The sequence below is a fragment of the Ictalurus punctatus genome, chromosome 2 (genome assembly GCF_001660625.3).
Source record: "Ictalurus punctatus breed USDA103 chromosome 2, Coco_2.0, whole genome shotgun sequence".
NCBI lineage: Eukaryota > Metazoa > Chordata > Actinopteri > Siluriformes > Ictaluridae > Ictalurus > Ictalurus punctatus.
Window position 1 is genome coordinate 1,039,432 of NC_030417.2, and position 22,896 is coordinate 1,062,327.

The following is a 22,896-nucleotide window of genomic DNA, read 5'->3' on the forward strand; positions in this document are numbered from 1 at the left end:
TGCACATCGGCTCGGAGGAGTTTTATCCCGTTCCTCAGTACAGAACAGTTTCAACTCTGGGGTGTTGGTGTGTTTCCTCACATGAACTGCTCGCGTCAGGTTCTTCCACAACATTTCTACTGGATTAAGGTCAGGTCTTTGACTCGGCCGTTCCAAAACATGAACTTTATTCTTCTTTAACCGTTCTTTGGTTTAAAGACTCGTGTGTTTAGGGTCGTTGTCTTGCTGCATGATCCACTTTCTCTTGAGATTCAGATCACGTACAGATGTCCTGACATTTTCCTTTAGAATTCTCTGGAATAATTCAGAATTCATTGTTCCATCAATGATGGTAAACCGTCCTGGCCCAGATGCGGCAAAACAGCCCCAAACCATGACACTACCACCACCACGTTTCACAGATGGGATAAGGCTCTTATGCTGGAATGTAGTGTTTTCCTCTCTCCAAACATGATGCTGGTCATTTAACCCAAATATTATGTTTTGGTCTCATCCATCCACAAAACATATTTTTCAGTAGCCTTCTGGCTTCTCCATGTGATATTTAGCAAACTGCAGAGGGGCAGCAATGTGCTTTCTCCTTGCAACCCTGCCATGTACACCATTGCTGTTCAGTGTTCTCCTGAAGGTGGACTCATGAACATTAACATTCGCCATCGTGAGGTCCCTCACTCACACCTGATCATCGTCCCATTGATTGAAAACACCTACATATAACTTCACCTTCAAATTAACTGCTAATCCTAGACGTTCACATACTTTTGCCACTCACAGATATGTAATATTGGATCATTATATAATATTTTTGTCTCATTTGTTTAATTGGGTTCTCTTTATCTACTTCTAGGACAAAATCTGAGGATGTTTTCGGTCATATTCTGCTTCAATACCGTGTTAAAATTCATGTTGGTCCACTCATTAATCTGACATATGAATCATCATGACTGTACTTATACTGTATATATTCAGTTGGATGGATTCTTGGATGACAAAATAAAAAAAATATTTAAATATGTGTTAAATCCATGTGTAATGTCTATGTTTGTGTCATTTTTGTGTGTTTTGGTATGACTATTACACTGTGTTGCCTTAATCAGCACCTTGTAATCAGAATTTAATAAAAACGTTAAATGCAAAGCTAATTTATCCCAGAACAAACAGAAAACCTACTGCAGCATACAGTAGCTGCACACACAAATCCATTGCTGTGTCGGTTACGCGCTCTGCAGCGTAAATCACTGCAGTGTCAGTCAGATCATTAACTGTAAATACGTGTGAATGCACTTCATGTCATACTCGTGGCCCATCATGCGCTTTTCTCATTTACCATGCACTCTCATTCATGTGCTGGACATTTTAGTTCAGAATGCAGGACGACATTTGAAATGCTCCTGCTGTTTATATTCCAGTTTCATTTAGTTTGGACTTTCATTAATGTGTATACGTAAACAACCGTATAGTTCTGTGTAGACAACTGTAACTAAGTGTGCTGTTTTCTGTAAAGAACTGTATTCTCTGGTTCTGTTTTCTTCTCTGACTCCTTGAGGTGTAGATCAGTTTGTTCATTTGAGCGTTATGATACATTATGTGAAAGAGTGTAAGTATCGTATGACGCGAGTAGCTCTCAGACACTTTCATTGTTTTGAAAATAGCTCTGAATTGAAAAAAGGTTGGAGAGCCCTGTTCTAGAGTAATAGGTTAATGAGAATAAGAAATTTAACACGTTTTCTAGTTAAACTGTCGTGTGTTTATACGCGTCAGCTTTAAGAGACGGGACCAGGAGCACGGCTTTTCCTCTCTACGTCAATATCGCAGTTCTTTTAAGGGGAAAGCTGCTTTACGGGGTCGCCGGTTGACGTCACGACACATGGCACAAAACTGATTTTATTTAATAGCTGAACATTCTGGCTTTGTGAAACCTACTTCAATCAAATGAAATGAAACTGTTTTAATTAATGGCATATCTTTCCCCCGGGTTATGGAAGTATAATAGTGCCAAATGTCTTCAGGGCAAAATGACATGTTGAATTACAAAAATTGAATAAAAACTTATTTCAATAACGATACTTGAATTTTTCTGTCCAGCAATTTGACACAAATATAAAAAACACAGCAATATTAATGCTTGAATTAGTTTCCTTCAGTTCATTGGGTTTGTATATTTTGATTGGAAACAAAATTTTCGAGGGATTTGGAATCGGAACATGTAAGTGAGAAGGCGTGTGGAGTGAGCTCCTGAGCATTTTATCTTTTAATTGTACTTTTCAGGCAACCTGAATCTTTTCGAAAACATCCGCGGCGCTCCTTTTCAATCACTCGGTCTACAACTATAACCAGAAAGGAATTGTGGCTTCTGAAAGACTACGGAACCCTAAATCTTCACAGAGCACGACGAGTCATGGCGACAAGCTACCACTGGATTTGGAAAATCTCCGCAACACTCTAGCGGAGCTAACATCTACCATCGCAGTTCAGGTGAAAGCAGCTATCGACTCGACTCTGGCCCCAGTTGTTGCGTCTTTTGAGAGTTTTAAATCGGGCATTGAATCACAAGGACGGCGTATTGACGAGCTTGACCAGCACCTGAACGATTACAGTGACCGCACTGTAGCACTGGAACAGACGGTGCTAAAGCTAACATCAGCTAACAAACAACTCATCGAGAAAGTTGAGGATTTGGAGTCCCGTTCACGGCGCTGCAATCTCCGGGTCATCGGTATTCCGGAACAAGAAGAAGGGAGCGATCCGATAACGTTTATGTCTAAATTTTCCAGGATGTCCTCGGCTCGGAAATCTTTCCGACCGCTCCATTGCTGGATAGAGCGTACCGTATTGGCCTCATTACAGCGTCTCTGACACGATGAAGCTCCTCCACAGAGTCCACACCACATTCACTCAGCCTCTATACGCTGGATTCTGGCCCAACTGGAATTTCTGCTCTAAATCAGGAACAACTGTGAGGTTGTGTGATCCAAGAAAATAATGATTTGAGGTGTTTTATGGCCAGTAATTTGTCAGTAAAAAAAACTCTGTGCACATTTCCTCATTGATCCCCAACTGTGAAATAAATGTTCATATTAAATCAGTAAAAACACTAAAGATTAAAACGCTGCATTTCGACTCGGCCTAGGATCATCAGTTACACATATAAAGGAAATGAAAGTGTAAGATCTGATGTATTCCCAATGACGTATAAAAGTTCTACTGATTTCTGAAATTAGTGAAGTGAAATGCCTAAACTCTCTATAAAGTCTGTATTTACTGGGTTTTATGTCTGGGAATATAATAATTTGTAATATGGTAATAATGTTTTGGTTAAACTTTTTACAGACTCTAATAACCGCTTAATAAAGGTGTATGTACAGCTCAGAAATATTCATTACTAATAACCTGTTTTAGTCCTAAGAGAAATTTGGGTTGTTGTCACGTGACCTGTGAACTTATCTGTCAACCATTTTGATTCCCTACATGCCTCTGTGCAAACAGCGCCACCTTGTGTAGAGTTTAAACAGTAGATATGCCAATCTGTGGTGTATATAGATGTTCCCATCGACCAGGTGGACTAAACAAGTTCAGATTCTTCATGCTTGTGAAAGTTTTTACGAATCAGAGCTCTGAGACTTGGATATGATCTGATGTACAGCTTAATTACTTAATTAGACAAATTTAATGAAAAAACCAAAAGACAAACAGCAAAGATCTTCCAGAAGAGATCTCAACACCCATCTTACTGCTAAAGTTCATGCAGGTAAAGTGTCACCTGGGGGTGAATGAGTGTAATGCAGGTCATTTTTATAAGTGTTTCGCTTGTGCTTTATCAAATTGGAGAGAATTTTTAAAGGAAATTAAATGAAATATTTTGAACGACAGGAGCAGTGCATTAGGTATTTAGCTAGGGACTCAAAATGGCCACCTACTTACAGGTTGCATTATGGGTACCTGTTGTTGTAGGAGATTTAGATCTCAGATATATGTAGCCTCAGCCCTGCCGTTATTTCCTGCTTAATGTAAAATACAAGCTGATGTATCATGTTATGTGATGTTATTTGGAAATGATTAAAACTGTATTATGATTAAACTATGTAAAGAGCCTCAACCTTGACAGTCCGGGGAAACACAATCGCGTCAGGAGAAAAAGAGGGCCAAGAAGAAGAAGGGGGGCAAGCCAGCAACATGGAGGAAGACGGAGTGGAAAGTCTTCTGGTTTGGGGGCTGCTGAGAAAGCTTTTCCTGACATTCTGCACCTCCAGCGAGACCTGAGAGATTTACAGCTCGACACGCTGGATGTAAAAAGAACTGAAAAGCTGATATTGAAAAATGATCGTTTAGTGAAAGAATGTGATAGTATACTGAGTGTCTTCAATCAAATGAGAGCTGAAGGTGAAATGTTAAAAGAGCGTGCTAAATACAGGAGAATTGAATGCATTAGGAAATTAAATCAGAGGTATGGGAAAATAGCACAAGTTTGTACTAAAGAACCGAGACTCTCTGCTCTTACTAGACAAATAGATGAATTGGAAAAATTGATAGAATGCTTAAATCTGAAGAAAACTCAGTAAAAACATACATCCTGTTTTTACGACGAGCGCTCAAAAACCACAATATCCCAACCTCTGTCTCGCTGTTAAAAACCCAAATAATATATTTCTGTTTCTAAATAATATTTATTCTGTTTCGGTATATTTTCTGTTTTCTACATGCGCTCATAACCGCATCCGGAGACGTTTTGAGAAAGTGTTGTGGTCTAGAGCAAAAACTTGGACCCTAGCGCCCGAAACCACAAGCAAAAGGTGTATATATACTGAGGAAAGGCGAGTGTAGAATTGCCACTCCTTGGGTGAAGGCTACTCATTTTAATTTCTTGTGAAGGAAGAAAAACTCTCAGACTCTGCGTGGTCTACGGGTATTTTATCTTTTATGTATTTCTTAAAAGAAAACTATCAGACTCTGCGTAGTGTCTGGTTGTTCTTTTTATTTTCTTCATATTCTGAGTTAAGATAATTGTAATCCTTTTGTTCTTTAATAAACCGAAGTCCATATAAAGGACGATTCGTATATATCTTACTCCAAGAGTAAACTCCTATGTTACAAACTCCTTCAGCGTAAGGGAAAGGATTTTATTGGTTCTCTAGCCCAGCACCACGAAGACTCCGCCCCTTGAGAAGGTAAGAGGAAGTGATTCTACAGGCTCTATCAGTTGTATGACAGAGTAGCGAGTAGAGGATTAAAATTTGGTATATTAATTCTCATGAAATTCAATAGTGCATAGGTTACAGTGACGTCTGTGAAAACGATGATGATGATGACTATTATTAATATATCTGTATTCAGTTATATGCCTAATTTAAACTATGTGCACCCAGGGCTGTTTTTGGTCTGACACAGTGGGAGAGCTGATGGTGGCAGGGATGTTAGTATATATTAGTTAGTAATATTGTAATTCTTTTGCAAATAATAAAGACATTTGTACACATTGACGTTATGTACATGAGTCCCTGACTGTAAAAATTCAGAGAACTTGGTTATCCACTGTAATTAATGAACATGGAGACCAAAATAAAGCTTTCCAGGATTTCTCAGAGCCATCTTCATGTCTTCATGTCTGTTCTCTTTTTTAATGACTTTAGGACAGACTACATACACAATAATACACTTTACAAAATCCTAGATATTTTAAGATCCACATGAATAAAAAGTTGATGTCAGTCCTCCTTGATAATGAGGTTCTAGAAACTGTAGTGACCTGCTATGGCCACTAGGGGGCAGTGAAAACGCATCATATTTTTAAATGGTCACTGCGCCAAATATGGCTTTGTGTAGAGTGGACGCCTGGTGTAATTTGCGAACACACACGTTTCAGAGACTATGATCGATTCACCAAATGGTAAATCAATACAGAATGCAGTACGTAAGTAAGAGGAAATTGACCACTACTTACATTTCTAATCTAAAGTGGCTGAAGGTTTTCACTCCAAGCAGGAGACACACCTCATTCCACTGGTTTAATCATTCGGTCTCCATCTATAAACGACTGATGAGTTTGATCAGTTCTGACTCCTGATCTGTTGGAGTGAAAATAAGATTGGACACTCTCCTGCTTTACTCAGTTTCAGGATGTCTTTTTTTAAATTAATAATAATAATAATAATAATAATAATAATGTTGAAGTGAATGTTTAAAGTTAAGGTGTTTGTTAGTAAAGAAGTGCTAAAGCCAACATCTGAAGGTCATTTTACAGCTTTACAGTGTCGAATCATTAACTCTTTATCTGTCTTTAATTGTTACGGCCCAGTCTAGGTTGGGCCGCACAGAGTAACCAGTTCGGGATTCAATTGGATTGATCTTTAAATAAGGGAAGCCAGGAATAAGAACGCAAACAAGGTTATGTGAAAAAGGTTGTGGTATATTGTAACAGACAATACATACATATAATTGTACAACTTAACCAAACCAGGCGTATCTTCAGGGTGGGCCAAGGCCAAAATAATAAACAAAAGAATTCTATTGTTTAGGCAGCTAGCTTACCTAAAAGGAAAAGAAAGAAAAATACAAGGATTCTTCCCTAACGACCTAAGCAAAAACACAAAGAGACAAAAGGAACCCTCTCCCAAAAGAAATGGCAGCCACACCCTTACTGTCGGTGAACATATATACAAAAGTGAAGAGAATGCACAATAACCAATACAGGGACAACCAAACTCAAAGTCAAATACCAGAACAGCAGTCAGAAAATAGCATGCAACCAAACACATGAAACCACCTCCAACATCCCACACATTCTCACTCATCTTCCTCTTTAAACATGGCCACCAATCTGTGAGGTCATCCTGGGAGGCGGGAGCAAGGCAGGCTAGGGCAGGCTGGAAAGTCTGGGAGGGAGTTCGGACCTGCAAACAAAATGTCACAGCACACAAAAACTTCCCGTCCCAAGATAGCAGGTTGTAACATTAATGTACACACTTAGCTCACAGTGCTAACAGCTGATCTCTGACAGGAACCACTGGTCCATGAAGACCGGCGTGTACAAGTAATGATGATGTGGAGTTTAAAATAAGACGTGAGCTTTATAATGACAGACTGTGAACACTATAAAGGTGAGCAGTGAGCAGAGACAGAGCTGCTCCTAGAAACACACACAACATGGACAACGAGTCGTTTAGAGGCCCAGTAAGAGACGGAGTTTCCAGCCTCTCAGTGTCTCTTCTGGATGTGAGGACTCACGCCGCATCACTGTCAGTAAAGATCTCACATTTGATGGAGTGAGGGAATCTCTCTCTGCTCTGAAAAAGAGACTCGAGGAATTCTGCCAGGAGGAATTCATCAAAATCCCTGAACACGGTGAGAGTAAGAGCAGGGTTCTTCTTTTTTCTTCACCTTCTTCTTTCACTTTCTGTCACAATAACATTGAGACGGATCTCGGAGTTCCCTCATCCACCAGAGTATGTGGATCACAGTGCAGGAACTCTGTCCTTCTACAGCGTCTCTGACACGATGAAGCTCCTCCACAGAGTCCGCACTACATTCACGAAGCCTCTATACGCCGGGTTCTGGCTCTACTGGTGTGATGAAACTGTGAGATTGTGTGATCCAGATTGAAGTGTGTAGTGTTTAATGTAAAATTCCTGCACGTTGCTCAGTCATCAGTCTAACCTTCACACAATGCAGCTACACAGAAACAGCCATTTTAATGTGTTAATTAAAACAGAGGAGTAACTTTATAATGATTAAAAAAGGAAATGTTCAAAATGAACTCTCAGATAAGAAACTAGTAGAATTGAAAAAGAATATACTGATACTATGAGATTTTGTGATCCAGAATGAAGTGTGTAGTGTTTATGTATAATTCCTGCATGTTTCCTGGATTCTCTGCTGGGATTTCATCTGCTCCTCCGTTAACTCTCTCTGAGGACACATCGATCACATTCAGCTCTTTATATAGGATTTGTTTGGGGTTCCTCACCAGGATGAAACTATCAGGATACTATGAAGTACTATCCTTGTGTCCACTAGAGGTCACCCTGACTTTTCATGCAGAAGTTCTTCTTTGGTTGTCTGCATAATTTCCTGTCTTTATTATTCTCATGTGTTTGTTATTTTCCTGATTAGTTTCCTTATTTAAGTTTTTTCTTTCTTCACTTGCTGGAGGATTGTGTGTTTAAGTTAGTCATGACGACACGTCACATGAACACATGGTCTTGGCTAGTGTTAGGGGTATGATAGGGTTCACTGATCTCTCACACACACACACACACACACACACACACACACACACACACACTCGTTTGTGTAATGTTTCACCTTCACTAGCAAAACTACTTAAGTTCCAGTTTTTCAGAGTCTCACTGAAGCTTTCGTTCTTGTAGTATCTGCTGTGCTTTGTTCTTGTCCTATAGTCTGTATGTGTCTTGCTTCATATCCATAGTTCCTGTTGACGGTTCTTGTTGTCATGGTTTTGTTTGTTTTTTGTTTTCCACAATAAATGACCCACTCTTGCATCCGCCTCCACTGCCAAATCCTGACACTGTCAACTTACAAATTCTGGATTAAAAAATAGAATTAGGACCAATTCATTCCGGGCAGATTTCTCTTTCTCGTCTCTTTTTACTGGAGGAGCTTCCACACACACACACGAGCACCTCCACTTCCTCCAGGTAACACTCACTGTCTGATCTACAGAGCCAGATGTTCCTCATACACCTCTTCCTGAAAGAGCACCGGTTCTCAAACATGGGGTCTCCTGAGTTGGATGATGTTGCAGCACTTTGCTCAAAAGGAATGATGAAGGAGTCCCAGTCATCTTTACCATCATACGTGTTAAGTTTAGCTTTAGGTCCATCTGGAGCTCTACCACGAGGGGCTGTGAGGTGATTGGTGGATGCTGAAGTAGTTGAAGGTGCGTGTGCGTTTGAACCCAAGTTGAAATAGCCATTATAATGGCTGGGTTCCTGCACACGGCTTTCTGGGTCTCACATCTGGGCCAGGTGTGGAGGAAGTTGGACTAGCAGGGCTCTGTACGCGTCTATCAATGACCGCAAGTTCAGCCGTGAAAAGCCGGTCAGCCTCTGAAGGTCCTGTCATGTGGGTTCCATCAGGGACAGCTGAAAGTGTGGTAGTGTCTCCATGTGGACGTGGATCACGTGTCACATCTGATTTTCTAATCCCGGACTCATTATTAAGACATATAAAATAACTGTAACTCAACAACTGTAATGAACACTACAACAGTATTAATTACAACACAGGAGTCATTTTACAATAATTGACAAGGAAATGTTCAAAATGAACTCTCGGATAAGAAACTAGTAGAATTGAAAAAGAAAATGATCAGATGATATCTCGTGACCTTAGCGTTATAAAGTTCTATCTGTTTGTTTCATATTCAGCAACCTCTCATTAAATAACTAATAAACAGTAATAAAGCCAGTACAGAGCAACATTTTAAACCTGTTAATGTCACACTATATAAAAATAAAATCTAAACTTTTGAAGGAATTAGATTGTTCTGCTTGTGTTCTAAGATGTAAAATAAACGTTCACGTTTTAAAATCTGAAGTTTTGTCAAGTTTATCTGTGAGTTTTGAATTCTTTATTAAAATATTACAATCAAAGCTTTGCAGAGTAAAAGATAACAGCACAGGAGAATAAAGTTTCCCCCAGTGATGAAGTTTATGTGGTTCACTCATCTTCAACCAAAATGCAAAGACAGGAGCTTTTAATACTGAGGTCAGGATTTTTCAGCAAGCCGCTGTAGTGACACATAAGGGTTTTTTTAAAATAATACAAATCACTTTAAATGTATATTTTCAGATTATTTAATCAGTGGGAAATAACTACAATGTCTTAATTATGGTGTTTGTGAAAATCTCTGACTTTTTCCATCCCAAAACCATATATTTTAATGTTCTAATATATTGTCTGTGTGGATAATGATGATAAATATGTCTCTGTTAACTGTCTCTGTCTGTGGTCTGGCTCCTGACTTGGATTCTGTGAACATGATTGTTCATTTTCAATAAAATAAAGTGACAAATCCATTACAGTTCTCTATTCTGATTGGTCAGAAGGCCCATCCATCCATCTTCTACACCTTCTCAGGATGACTGGGAAACCTGGAGTCTATCCCAGGGAGCATGGGGCACAAGGAGGGGTACACCCTGGACAGGGTGCCAATCCATCGCAGGGCACACAAACACATATACACTCACACACCCATTCATACTTTGGACACTTTTACCATGCATGTCTTTGGACTTGGGGAGGAAACCGGAGTACCTGGAGGAAACCCCCGCACACACGGTCACTGTGGGAATCAAACCCCCAACCCTGGAGGTGTGGGGCGAACGTGCTAACCACTAAGCAACCGTGCACCATGTTGATTAATTTTCTATAACAGCAGGTCTCACCAGGGACATGCAGAAGGGGGCGCTCTGGAGGCTCGAGCCCCTGCCCTTTTTCTGAATTATTTAAAAGTGCCCCTCTCCACATGAATTAATAAACAATTATATTATGTAAAAAGCATATGAATTCAAATGAACACAAAACGGTAGCAGATGAATCTCAAGAAGGTCTGAGAAGGTTCCTATTTATTTGTCCGTCTCGAGTCTGCCATCAGATAGTCTCGTTGTCGTGACACAATCGCAATGCGTCTCGCTTCAACAGATAGACAGGTACGCCGAGAACACTAGCTCTTCTGCTAACCTTTTCGTAATATTAGCAGCATTTTATCCGTTTATCGCCGCTAGTTTTCAAACTGACCGGGAGGGAATGTGTTTGTAAGTTCTAGCTACTCAAGTTCGTTACATTTCCAGACATGAAAGTAACCTTGTTATATTATATGTATGTTATATAGTCAGTAAAGGCACGATGCCGAACAGACAGAGACGCGGAAAAGTGAAGAAGAAGTGAAGAAGAAGGGAGAGAAAGGGACAGCTTCCTTATCAACATGGGTGAAGAAAGGTGAGATAATCTGAGACAGAGAGTTGCAAAAAAGTCATCATATGTTTACAGAGAGTGCTGGTCGGTGTTAAAACCGTTTAGTTCAGTGGAGAACGTTCAGCGGACGCTATGAACTGGGCTACACGGGATATATTTATGCACTGAAAGGAGATGAAATGGTTAAAAGAGGAGTATTCATAACCTCTGTGTTTGGGCTCCTCCCCCTCCTCCTCCTCCTCCTTCTCTCTCTCTCTCTCTCTCTCTCTCTCTCTCTCTCTCTCTCACTCACACACAGAACCAGGAAGTAACTCCTCATTTCAGAGAAAAGAAAACAGATCTCTCTCGTTCTCAGTGTGTGAGTTCAGGAAAATGGCCGAGGCCAGTATTTCAGTAGATCAGGATCAGTTCAGCTGTCCAGTGTGTCTGGATCTCCTGAAGGATCCGGTGGCGATCCCCTGTGGTCACAGTTACTGTAAGGTGTGTATTAATGGCTTCTGGGATCAGGAGGATCAGAAGGGTGTCTACAGCTGTCCTCAGTGCAGAGACACTTTCACTCCGAGGCCTGTTCTACGCAGAAACAACATGCTGGCTGAAGTGGTGGAGAAACTGAAGAAGACTGAAGTCCAAGCTGCTTCTCCTGCTCACTGTTACGCTGGACCTGGAGATGTGGAGTGTGATTTCTGCACCGGGAGAAAACACAAAGCCGTCAAGTCCTGTCTGGTGTGTCTGGCTTCTTACTGTGAAACTCATCTGAAACCTCACTATCAGTCTCCTGCATTTAAGATACACACATTAATCGAAGCTTCTGCAAAGCTACAAGAGAAGATCTGCTCTGAACATAACAAGCCGATGGAGATCTACTGTCGTAGCGATCAGACCTACATCTGTTACTTGTGTACGATGGATAATCACAAAGGACACGACACCGTCACAGTCACAGCAGAAAGAGCCGAGAAACAGGTGAGAACGAGAAATCTGTCCAGAATTAAATCATCTTAATGAGATTTTCCGTCTAGAAACAAGTGCCTTAGTCAGTTATATGATTTAAATATAACGGTGTATCAATCAGAAGGATTCTGTGAAGTATTATTAATTTTACGTGTTCTGGTTAACAGAGTGTTAAATTTATCCTCAGTGATAGTCGTAATCTGGTCAGACCTGTTAGTGAACATTTCAACTGACTCTCTCACACACTCACACACACTCACACACACATACACACACAGAGCTAGAGAGGTACTTCCTGTAAGATGTGTCCATGCCTGTGCTCTGAAACAGACTGAATCCAGCACTTAAACACGTCCTGAACACGAGACCGGTGCAGATCACTGAGGAGACTGAAGACTGGAGCTGAACTTTCTACATCATCTTTATGGCCTTCATTAGAATCACTCAGAGTTAAGATCCTTTGTGACATGTATTGTTAAAAGCACTTTATAAATACATTTGAACGATCGCTCAATTTTAGTTTTATGTTTGCATTCTTTATTTTGCCGCTCGCCATAAACAGCCTGGTAGAGATTTCTTGCTAGAACATGACACAATGCAGGAACCATGTAGAACTTCTACAACACTGAGCTACCAGCTGAGTGGATATTGTGATGTAGGAACTAATAAAGATGAATGTACATCATAAACAGCTGAATATTAATGATGTGTCCTCAGAGTGAGTTAAAGGAGGAGCAGATGAAATCCCAGCAGAGAATCCAGGAGAAGCAGAAGAAGGTGCAGGAGCTGAAACAGGCTGTGAACACTATAAAGGTGAGCAGTGAGCAGAGACAGAGCTGCTCCTAGAAACACACACAACATGGACAACGAGTCGTTTAGAGGCCCAGTAAGAGACGGAATGAGGGTTAAGTTTTAAAAAGGACCTCCGTTTGTTGTGTGTGTCTCCTAACAGCTCAGTGCACAGACAGCAGTGGAGGACAGTGAGAGGATCTTTACTGAGATGATCAGCTCCATGGAGAAAAGGCGCTCGGAGGTGACGGAGCGGATCAGAGCTCAGGAGAAGGCTGAACTGAGTCGAGCTGAACGACTCCTGGAGCAACTGGAGCAGGAGATCGCTGATCTTCAGAGGAGAGTCACTGAGCTGGAGCAGCTTTCACACACACACGATCACCTCCACTTCCTCCAGGTAACACTCACTGTCTGATCTACAGAGACAGATGCATAGCTTCTCAAACATGGGCTCTCCTGAGTTGGATGGTGTTGCAGGAGATACCCGAGCTTTATTTATAATGTGCATAAACTAGATATATTTTATACTTTGTTTGTGCGTGCTGTTTATCTTTGTTAGAAGTTTATTTTGCTTTCTATAGGCTTTAGCTTCTCGACGTCAGTCTCCTCCATTAGACAGAGCAGAGTTTCAGACATCCAGCATCACTGTCCATCAACATCTCTCATTTGATGGAGTGAGGAATTCTCTCTCGGACCTGAAGAACAGACTCGAGGAATTCTGTGAGGAGGAATTCAACAAACTCCTTCCACATGGTAAGAGGAGCTGTTCCTGCTGGGGAAACACCACGATGGACGTCTTTACTCGCTCTGTGACGTGTTATTTCTCATCACTGCTCCTGCTTTCTTTTCTGCAGACAGTGTACTCACCTGACACTGAACTAAAATACTGATTTAAAACGAATAAACCGATTTTTCTCTCCACAGCTGCAGCAGTTCAGATCATTTCACCATCAGAGCCACAGACCAGGGAAGACTTTCTGAAATGTACGACACACGCACATATACCACACATAGACACTACACACACACAGAGAGCTGTCTCACTTCACATAAATATATTCTGTGAATTAAACCCAACATGTTTAGTTTGTTTTTCTCTTTTATTTTAGATTTCTGTGATCTGACTCTGGATCCCAACACGGCACATCCTTACTTCATTCTGTCTGAGAAGAACAGAGTTTTGACGTATACAGAGAGAGAGAAATATTACCCTGATCATCCAGAGAGATTTGATTATTGGCCTCAGGTGTTGTGTAAGGAGAGTGTGTGTGGACGCTGTTACTGGGAGGTGGAGTGGGAAAGTGATCGAGGTGTGGCCATATCAGTCACATATAAGGGGATCAACAGGAAAGGATCGAGTAGAAATTGTACCTTTTCCAGCAACGATCAGTCCTGGAGTCTGGAGTACTACTGTTCTTCTCTTACGTTCTTTCACAACAACATTAAGACCGATCTCAGAGTTCCATCACCCTCCAGAATAGGAGTGTATGTGGATCACAGTGCAGGAACTCTGTCCTTCTACAGCGTCTCTGACACGATGACGCTCCTCCACAGAGTCCACACCACTTTCACTCAGCCTCTATACGCCGGGTTTGGGGTTTACAAGGATAGTGGTCATACATCGATTATGAGGCTGTGTGACCCAGTGTAACTAGTCTGTGATGTTTTATGGTCGGTGATGAATTGATTCACATTCCTGTACTGAGTCTTAACGGTGACACAACTAACATTAAATGGTTAAAAGACTGGTTTCAGACATCGTTTATATGGTGAAGTGTTGCTTCCTGGATTGTGTGGAAGAGCAGTAGTTATTGATATAAATTGTGTGGCAGTGATGATGATGATGATGATGATGATGATGATGATGATGATTTTGATCATGATGGTGTGTAAAGCAGCTTGGAGGTGTTCAAGATTTCTATTCCAGCAGCTCTGAAGCAGTTTGGAGATGAAGGTCTTGTTCCAGGACACAGCAGGAGACCTGGCTTAATGAGGGACATGATGAGATATGATATATCTTGTAGATAAAGATACATTGTGTAAATACACTATTGCTTAAAACTTAGTTGGAAATAAAGTAAAAAAAAAATACACCCCCCTGTTAAAATGGCAGATTTTTATGATGTAAAAAAATAATTCCAAGGCATTGGATATACCGTGGAAGACTGTAAAGAGAATAATCAAGAAGTGGAGAAAGTAAGTTTCCTTGAAAAGTTCAAGGCAAACCTGTGACTCCATTTCCCAGAATGCACCATGAAATACAATCATGGCCGACGACTACAACTCCAAAAGCTACACGCTGTGACGTCACCTTCTCTTGAGAGCTAATCAGTCACATCTGTTCCCAATTACAAGCTCACGCCCACTACACTCCTTAAGAGACGCACGCACGCCTTTGCCAAGCCTTGCTACCTTGTTTGTTTATTCTGGTTTTGGACTTTGATGTGTAGTTTTTTTAAACTGCCATACTGCACTTGCTTCTGTCTCGGCCTCCGTTATGAAATACACGACAGTGACACTACTAAGAACAGGACGTCCCTCTAAAATCTCTCCTGAGAAGATCAGGAGAAACCTGGTCAGGGAGGCTGCCGAGAGGCCTGCAGCAACATTAGAAGAGTTGCAGCAATTTCTGGAAAGTACTGGTGGCTCCTTACATGTGACAACAATCTCCCGAATTCTTCATATCTCCGGGTTTGGGGTAGGGGGGCAAGACATAAGCCTTTTTCAACCAATAAATAAGCTTCAGAAACACTGTATATTGTGTATAAATGCATTGTTCTTAGTTAATTTACTGCACTGTTCAAATTTAGCTCTGTATAGTCTCGTATTGAATATGTAATAATTGGTGTGCTTATTGATTGTTTATACACGTGTTGATAAGATAATTGGGGGCGGGGTCTCGGGGCCCGGTGAGTGTAGGATTACACAAAAATGTTCACAGGTATACCTGATGTGTCTGTCTGTACTGTATATGTGCGTCTTCCCCTTTAATTTTATGACTGCAGTGTGTTAATCTTAACTTCCTGTCTTTGCACCTCCTCTTCCCTTTCTGAACTGGGTTTGCAGGGGAGAGGTAGGTTTCTAATGAGCTCGGATTTAATCTGACTTCATCCCTACCTTAAATATCGCTTTCATCCCGGTGTTTTTGTTCTAAACCATATTTATGACATTATTTTCATGTTTTCACTTGAATTAAGGTTAAGATTAATAAGGTTATGTTGATGGCGTCGACCCAGTTGCCGTCCGTCTGTTTATTCAGTCAGTCAAAAGAAAACGCACAACCCAGACAACAGCCATTTACACACATGTACAGCATGAATAAGATTAGATTTTGTGTGTATGGTGTTTTTTTATAATCTCGTTATAAAATGAGGAGACTTTATAACCCCAACCACACATCTAAGGAATAAAACCTTATACATGGTCTTTGTGCTCCTCCTCTTTATTTCTCTCCATTTCTTTTCTCCTCTCTCCCTCCCTCCCTCTCTCTCACTCTTGAACACACCCTGTTGTGCCAGTAACGTACACTAGGAAGCAGGAAGACCAAAGCTCATTTCAGAGAAAGCACAGCTGATCTCAGAGTCTCTCTCTCTGTGTGAGTTCAGGAAAATGGCCGAGGCCAGTATTTCAGTAGATCAGGATCAGTTCAGCTGTCCAGTGTGTCTGGATCTCCTGAAGGATCCGGTGGCGATCCCCTGTGGTCACAGTTTCTGTAAGGTGTGTATTAATGACTGCTGGGATCAGGAGGATCAGAAGGGCGTCTACAGCTGTCCTCAGTGCAGAGACACTTTCACTCCGAGGCCTGTTCTACGCAGAAACAACATGCTGGCTGAAGTGGTGGAGAAACTGAAGACTGAACCTCATCCTGAACAACCTGTTGGCTTACCCTCAGAACCACAGAGCAGAGAAGAGTTTCTGAAATGTATGTCTCTCTCTCACTCACTCACTCACACACACCTACTGTCTTGTGTTACTTCAATAAATACAACTTTCGCACAATACTCTCATTGTAGGAACTGTACCTTGATGGTAAATGATCTCTCGTACACACACGCAGTCCAAAACATAAATTGTTATTAATCCAAATCTGAGTTATTTCTCTGGAATGTTCTCTTCCCCTTTTAAAATATCTGAACGCACACACAGCTGCTGCTTCACTTAAATATACTCAACAATTAAACTCACACAGCTACCACTTTTCTGTCTGTTTTTTCTCTTTTATTTTAGATTTCTGTGCTCTGACTCTGGATCCCAACACGGCCCATCGTTACCTCGTTCTGTCTGAGAAGAACAGAGTGGTGACGTATACAGAGAGAAAGAAATATTACCCTGATCATCCAGAGAGGTTTGATAACTGGTATCAGGTGTTGTGTAAGGAGAGTGTGTGTGGACGCTGTTACTGGGAGGTGGAGTGGGAAAGTGATCGAGGTGTGGCCATATCAGTGTCGTATAAGGGAATCGGCAGGAAAGGAAGGGGTAACAAGTCTGCCTTTGCACTTAACGATCAGTCCTGGAGTCTGGAGTACTACTGTTCTTCTCTTACGTTCTTTCACAACAACATTAAGACTGATCTCGGAGTTCCACCGTCCTCCAGAATAGGAGTGTATGTGGATCACAGTGCAGGAACTCTGTCCTTCTACAGCGTCTCTGACACGATGAAGCTCCTCCACAGAGTCCACACCACTTTCACTCAGCCTCTATACGCCGGGTTCGGGTTCTACCTCGGTGGTGGTCGTGCGTCAGGACCAACTATGAGGCTGTGTGACCCAGTGTGATGTTTTATGGTCGGTGATGAATTGATTCACATTCCTGTACTGAGTCTTAACGGTGACACAACTAACATTAAATCGTTAAAAGACTGGTTTCAGACATCGTTTATATGGTGAAGTGTTGCTTCCTGGATTTTTCTGAAAGTCATTAACGTCACTTCTATAAGATTTAGTGTTCTGGTATCACCACACTGAAATATTACAAATCATATTGTTTACAATGACGTTCCAGAACATCAAATATCGTTGAACTTGGTTTCTTATGATGTTCACGGTCCGTTGATTACACGGGTCGATGACGTGCTGTGGTATTACTGCCTGTCACCTCCTCCGGTGTACATACCTGTAGGATTACTGACACAAATACATCTCGCAGACAAGGAACACTTTTACAATTTTAAAAAACACTTACAAAATTAAACAGTATATATTTTTTTAAAAAACAGCACACGATCCTCAATGTGAAGGGAAGTGGGTCAGAAGTTTTGGAGCTCGGCGGGATGCACAAAATGATTCCGGAAAAGATGACGCGCCAACAGCTGACCGCCGAGGATCATCATCACTAAACCTGACCCTGGAAAGAAACCGGGTTTGAGTGTGGCGTAGACGTTAAAAGCGATCGAATTAACTTGTCTTGCCGAACGAATCCAAGAATGGATTCGAAGTGAATGTTTAGACAGAGGAAAGTGAGTGAAATCGGTGCTGTTTGCTTCAGGTGTAACAGGAACCAGGAGTCAGGACTCACCGAGAGCGATCCACCAGTGTTCTGTGGAAGGGAAATCGGCCATGACTGAAACACAACAGGAAACGCAAACAGTTTATTATTTACATCCATATCTGCTGGATAGCAACCACTACAAGCTCTTAAAATGGGTTTGGGTGGATGGGTGTGTGTGTGTGTGTGTGTATGGATGAGTGGATGGAGGGATGGGTGTGTGGATGTATGGATGGGTGTGCGTAGGTGTGTAGATGGATGGATGGCTGGATAGATGGGTGTGTGTGGATGGGTGGATGAAGTTTGGAGGGGTGTGTGGAATTTATTTGACAGTTAAAGGGGTCTCTGACTACGACACGTTCCGTACCAGCGACTGTGAGGCCGATGTGTAGGAGTGTGACGGTGAAGGCGTAGTCCCACACCCACTCCTCCACGATCCAGGCGAATACGAGTCCTCCCACGATGTACGTCACCTCCGTCGAGATCACGCTCGCTGCACGAGAAACAGACGCACAGTCCTTCTGACTTTCTGTTTCTACTGTACAAGTCCTGCACCTCTAACCAACAGTCCTGCTGTTTCGGTTCTAAATCCTACTTGTGAAAAAAAAAATCTAAACGACCTCTCGTCTAGGGCCAATTTGGTATTTCATCATCCAAATTTTATTTATTAGCATTAAACGGCATAAATTATTTCCATAATCAAAGAGAAGGAACTTTACACAACTTTTTAATTTAAATGAATCATTCAAAATAATAATAATAATAATAAACATTGCACAGTGTGGTGTAAATTAGAAACTGATGATCTGTTCGGTGTTCATCACAATACAATTACACGATATCTGACTTTTCCTTTAAAGGCTTGAACTCGGCTTACCTAAATACTTCGGGTTGCTCCATGAAGGTTGCATTTTGTAGTTGAACGGTGCTAATAAGCTGTCCTCCTCGTCTACTCTGATACAACACACACATACACACAAACACACCCTGACACCAACCCTGTTAAAACATCCCTCTAAAAGATGCATAAATGCACAATCTTAAAGAAATCCTTCGTTCAAGCTGTCTTCCTGTAGACAAAATGGCAGCTCACACACGTTCATTGTCTGACAGGATGCTTCATTAGTTTTGTACTGGAGCTAACCGGTAATGGAAACGCACTTCACATGAAATCTTTTCTGCAGGAACATACCCAAATCTGATTTCTGAACAACGCTGTTTAGCGCAACGTTAGCACGCCCAGCTAACATGACCTTAAGGATGAGTGGAAAGCCCCCCCCCAAGTAAAAACAGTAAATAGTATTTGCTTTAAATGATGCCATCAAGTTCTACTGTTCTATCTCATTCTTTATTCAAAGATCATTATGATTTTTTAAATATAATGACAGATTTATCATTTGCATCATCAAACAGTGTTTGGAAAAGTTTTCTGGTTCTCCAAGATGGCCGCCACTGTAACTAATGTTCTACAGATCGGTTACAGGTCAGTCTACGTCCCAGCCCTCACCTACAGTATGGTCAAGCGCTCTGAGTAGTGACTGAAAGAATGAGGTGGCTGGGCTGTGCCCTTAGAGATAGGGTGTGGAACTCGGACATTTGGAGGGAGCTCTTTGCGTCGAAAGGAGCTGGTTATGGTGGTTTGGGCCTCCTGGATGGGAGGTGTTTCGGGCATGTCCAAAGAGGAGAAGACCGCCGGGGCAGACCAAGGACTAGATGGTGAGTGAAAAGATTCTGTAGGTCGCACACACGCTATGTGCACTTGGCGTAAAAGCCGTGACCTTCCCAACCCTGATTACAGCTCCAGTTCAAAACGAAATGAGACCCCAAACAAACCTGTGTCTTTAACAAACACGTGCTTTACCACAGCTGTATAACGTGTAACACGAAACCTTTTACCTTTGAGAGGCCACGAGGGATTGATCTCATGCTACAGGAAGCCAAAACCACACACACACACACGCACACACACACACACACATAGACATGTGTCCTTTTTTATAAGACTTACTTCAGGATGCCGATACACACACTGAGAGTGATGTAGTACAGCGAGTAGAAACACACAATACACATTAACAGGTTCTGAAGAACGACCTGGCAAAGGAAACACCACAAATTAATAGAGCATCGTACATAAAAGCCATTGGGTTTTTATAGATATTTATGCATTGAGAATGATTTAAATGAATCAGGTGTGGCAGGTGCCACTGGAAGGTGCTAAATGATGCTTTTCATTTAATTCACAAACAAATTTTTTAATTGTATTAATCACATTTGCATAAAAAGAATATCATTGCCATAGTGGTATGAAACCCAGACACACATCCCCACGTATCTAACTTCACATTAGTGATAGAAATTGCGACTCTTTTCAGTGAGTCAATTCATTCGGCTCAGCGCGGAGTCGATTCTTTCGGTTCAGGATCGGCTTGCTGTATTTTTCTTGCTTTTCCCCTCTCTTTTCTTCTAAAAGTCTAGAGATGGTTCTTCTTTGTTGCCGGAAATCTTACTTTACTATCTAATTAACAAAATAATTGGGATCTTAAAGTCTTTTCTACGTACGTGTGATTCGGTTCACGGCATTCAACTCCAACGGTCAACTGATTCAGCAAAGTCGGATCTTAACGTAGGCTACAATGCGCTTGTGTCACAGGCAGTCAGTGATTCGTGATTTACCTTTCTCTTCTGTTTTTCTTCACCCTGGTTGTGCTAAATGTTCTAAACACACCCTGCATGCATTCCTGAAGGTTCTACAAGAATAAATATATCAACCAGCTCTGCGTTATAGTCACTCATCCATCCAAACCCTCCATCTAACCAGATTTCTGCACTAATCCATGAATGAATTTTCCTCATGTCTGACTTTGAAAGACTGCGGCCGCAGATTTAAGACTATTAGGCCCGTTTTATCCTGCTGCAGATCTCCAGAAGCTGAGATGGAGAGCGTTACCTGTGTGTCGTTGAGCTTGGTGTTGATTGACAGCTTGCAGTGGCGTTTGATCGGAGGCGTCCCACAGCACCGGCAGCAGTAATCCCACAACATGAGGAGCAGACGCTTATCGTTTTATCATCCAACATACAGTACATGAGCACACGCTATCACAAAACAACCAATGCTAGCAAAGCAGTGTTATGCTAACTCTGTGTGTCTACGAGGACGCGTCTTAACGGGATTAGCAACATGCTTACACATCAACCTGAGCCGGATTAAACACGCTTTAGAGTCCTGAGATGGACAAGAAAGGCTTTATTCATCGTTTACACGTCATGTTAGCACTGTACAAGCTGTATAGGGTTATAAACATCAGTTTATTTTACATGTTTATATGTTGTGGCTTTGGAAATGTGCATGAGTTGTCTGAATCAAGTCTGCTGAACCTGAGCCAGCCTTTTGATTCAGTGAATCCTTTTGGTCATGGATAACACTGGCGTGTTGTTATTGTTGTTTTTGTTGTTTTTCCAACCTCAAGTGTTACAGCTATCATAAATGACCAAACATTTTTATAAATCTTGGCTAATTTGCATGCAACATGCTATATGTATGATGCAGATTTGTCAGGACACTACATTCACCTTCATCACACCTTCTGATCACTAATCTACATAGGAGCACTAGAAGAGAGCACTTTCTCGAAATTGCACACTGCACCTTTAATGTTTGATTTTTGAAATATTCGACTCATAACGCAACAAGAGTTGCATCCTAGTTTGTGACAACGTTTGTGTCGCAAACTCATGTTATGCGTCTAATTAAAAACTTAAACTTGGTGTCATTTGTTGCAATTATAATAATAATAATAATAATAATAATAATAATAATAATAATAATAATAATAATAATAAATTACAGTGATTTTCTCATGCTAAGGGTGTCCTTAGGCCTGAATGGAAACTCTCTCACCGTGACTAAATGACCGTAACACACAGCCTCAAGCGGATGCTGCTGATAAAAACAATAGAAACCATCACAGAAATTCTAATGGTATCTACGACAAATACCATTACAAACCATCAGCCAACCATTAAAACCTTTATTTCTCAATATTCAAGGCAATAAAAATAAATACCAGTATAGACACACAGGGACCATTACAGTTTCCATTAGAATAGAATTCCCATTATAACCATTAAACCCAGTACAAATTCTATGAGGGTTTCTACTGTTTGTTTGGGGGGGGGGGGGGGGGTTTCAGCAGGGGGATGGAATAAACAATATGACTAAATACACCAGTGTTTATTAAAAATAATAGTAATAATAATAATATTATTATTAAGAGTACTAATATTTGCACCAAACAATTCTTCCTCCATGCAGAGTAGTCCACTATTTGTTGCTAAGCAACATAGCCTTGGGCTATTGATGCACGTCATTAATTAATTTATTATTAATAATATTTGCAATAAATCATTCTTACATTTCCATTTGGCCAAACTGTAACATTTATTTATTTATTTATTTATTTATTTATGTTTACACCTAATTCAGAATATAACTTACTCAGCCAATCAGATTCCAGAATTGGTTTTATTCTGTGGAACTAAAACTGATGGGGTTTAATTATTATTATTATTATTATTATTATTATTATTATTATTATTATTATTATTATTATTATATAACTGAAACACAAAGCGTTCTCGGTGAGTTAGTAAACGTGTAAATGCGTAAAATGTCTTTTAACTGTGAATAAAACTTTGGAATATTGGAATTTGGAATATATCTTGTAGAGAAGCAGCAGC

The 22,896-nt window shown here is 40.9% G+C and overlaps 4 protein-coding genes across 7 annotated transcripts in view; 3 read left to right on the forward strand and 1 right to left on the reverse strand.

Annotated features, from left to right (window-relative positions):
* Window positions 1–2,062, forward strand: part of LOC108262136 (tripartite motif-containing protein 16) — an 11,372-nt gene extending 9,310 nt beyond the window's left edge. For all 3 annotated transcript variants that reach the window (XM_053677097.1, XM_053677093.1, XM_053677096.1), the window contains exon 7: window positions 1–2,062. This exon is cut by the window's left edge and continues 943 nt beyond it. The gene's annotated coding sequence lies outside the window, so the exon portion shown is untranslated.
* A 9,133-nt stretch (window positions 2,063–11,195) lies between these two features.
* On the forward strand, window positions 11,196–14,428 carry LOC108261816 (tripartite motif-containing protein 16). Its single transcript, XM_053677102.1, has 6 exons — window positions 11,196–11,895; window positions 12,601–12,696; window positions 12,836–13,069; window positions 13,254–13,425; window positions 13,597–13,656; window positions 13,782–14,428. The coding sequence occupies exons 1-6, from the start codon at window positions 11,305–11,307 to the stop codon at window positions 14,321–14,323; spliced, it is 1,695 nt and encodes a 564-aa protein (XP_053533077.1). The 5' UTR covers window positions 11,196–11,304; the 3' UTR covers window positions 14,324–14,428.
* Window positions 14,429–15,697: 1,269 nt separating this feature from the next.
* LOC108257812 (E3 ubiquitin-protein ligase TRIM11) lies at window positions 15,698–17,541 on the forward strand. Of its 2 annotated transcripts, none has more exons than XM_017455882.2 (3): window positions 15,698–15,745; window positions 16,191–16,594; window positions 16,900–17,541. In XM_017455882.2, exons 2-3 carry the CDS (start codon window positions 16,282–16,284, stop codon window positions 17,445–17,447), a joined length of 861 nt encoding a protein of 286 aa, XP_017311371.1. In that variant the 5' UTR covers window positions 15,698–15,745; window positions 16,191–16,281; the 3' UTR covers window positions 17,448–17,541. The 2 variants fall into 2 exon arrangements, with proteins under 2 accessions (XP_017311371.1, XP_053533084.1); XM_053677109.1 differs by having other exon boundaries at window positions 15,716–15,745; window positions 16,278–16,594.
* Window positions 17,542–17,917: 376 nt separating this feature from the next.
* Window positions 17,918–21,597, reverse strand: tmem244 (transmembrane protein 244). Its single transcript, XM_017455972.3, has 6 exons — window positions 21,107–21,597; window positions 20,165–20,250; window positions 19,034–19,110; window positions 18,524–18,649; window positions 18,187–18,231; window positions 17,918–18,015 (listed from the first exon to the last, which is right to left on the reverse strand). Exons 1-6 carry the CDS (start codon window positions 21,197–21,199, stop codon window positions 17,918–17,920), a joined length of 525 nt encoding a protein of 174 aa, XP_017311461.1. The 5' UTR covers window positions 21,200–21,597.
* Window positions 21,598–22,896: the final 1,299 nt, after the last annotated feature.

Bases quoted from the DNA above. Each gene is read 5' to 3' on its own strand.
- LOC108257812 (XM_017455882.2), top strand. From the start codon at position 16,282: ATGGCCGAGGCCAGTATTTCAGTAGATCAGGATCAGTTCAGCTGTCCA. The intron at 16,595-16,899 runs GTATGTCTCTCT...CTTTTATTTTAG, and splicing joins CAGAGAAGAGTTTCTGAAAT to ATTTCTGTGCTCTGACTCTG.
- LOC108261816 (XM_053677102.1), top strand. From the start codon at position 11,305: ATGGCCGAGGCCAGTATTTCAGTAGATCAGGATCAGTTCAGCTGTCCA. The intron at 12,697-12,835 runs GTGAGCAGTGAG...GTCTCCTAACAG, and splicing joins AGGCTGTGAACACTATAAAG to CTCAGTGCACAGACAGCAGT. The intron at 13,070-13,253 runs GTAACACTCACT...TGCTTTCTATAG, and splicing joins ATCACCTCCACTTCCTCCAG to GCTTTAGCTTCTCGACGTCA.
- tmem244 (XM_017455972.3), bottom strand. From the start codon at position 21,199: ATGTTGTGGGATTACTGCTGCCGGTGCTGTGGGACGCCTCCGATCAAA. The intron at 20,251-21,106 runs GTAACGCTCTCC...TTCCTTTGCCAG, and splicing joins CCAAGCTCAACGACACACAG to GTCGTTCTTCAGAACCTGTT. The intron at 18,016-18,186 runs GTGAGTCCTGAC...GTTTCTTTCCAG, and splicing joins ACACTGGTGGATCGCTCTCG to GGTCAGGTTTAGTGATGATG.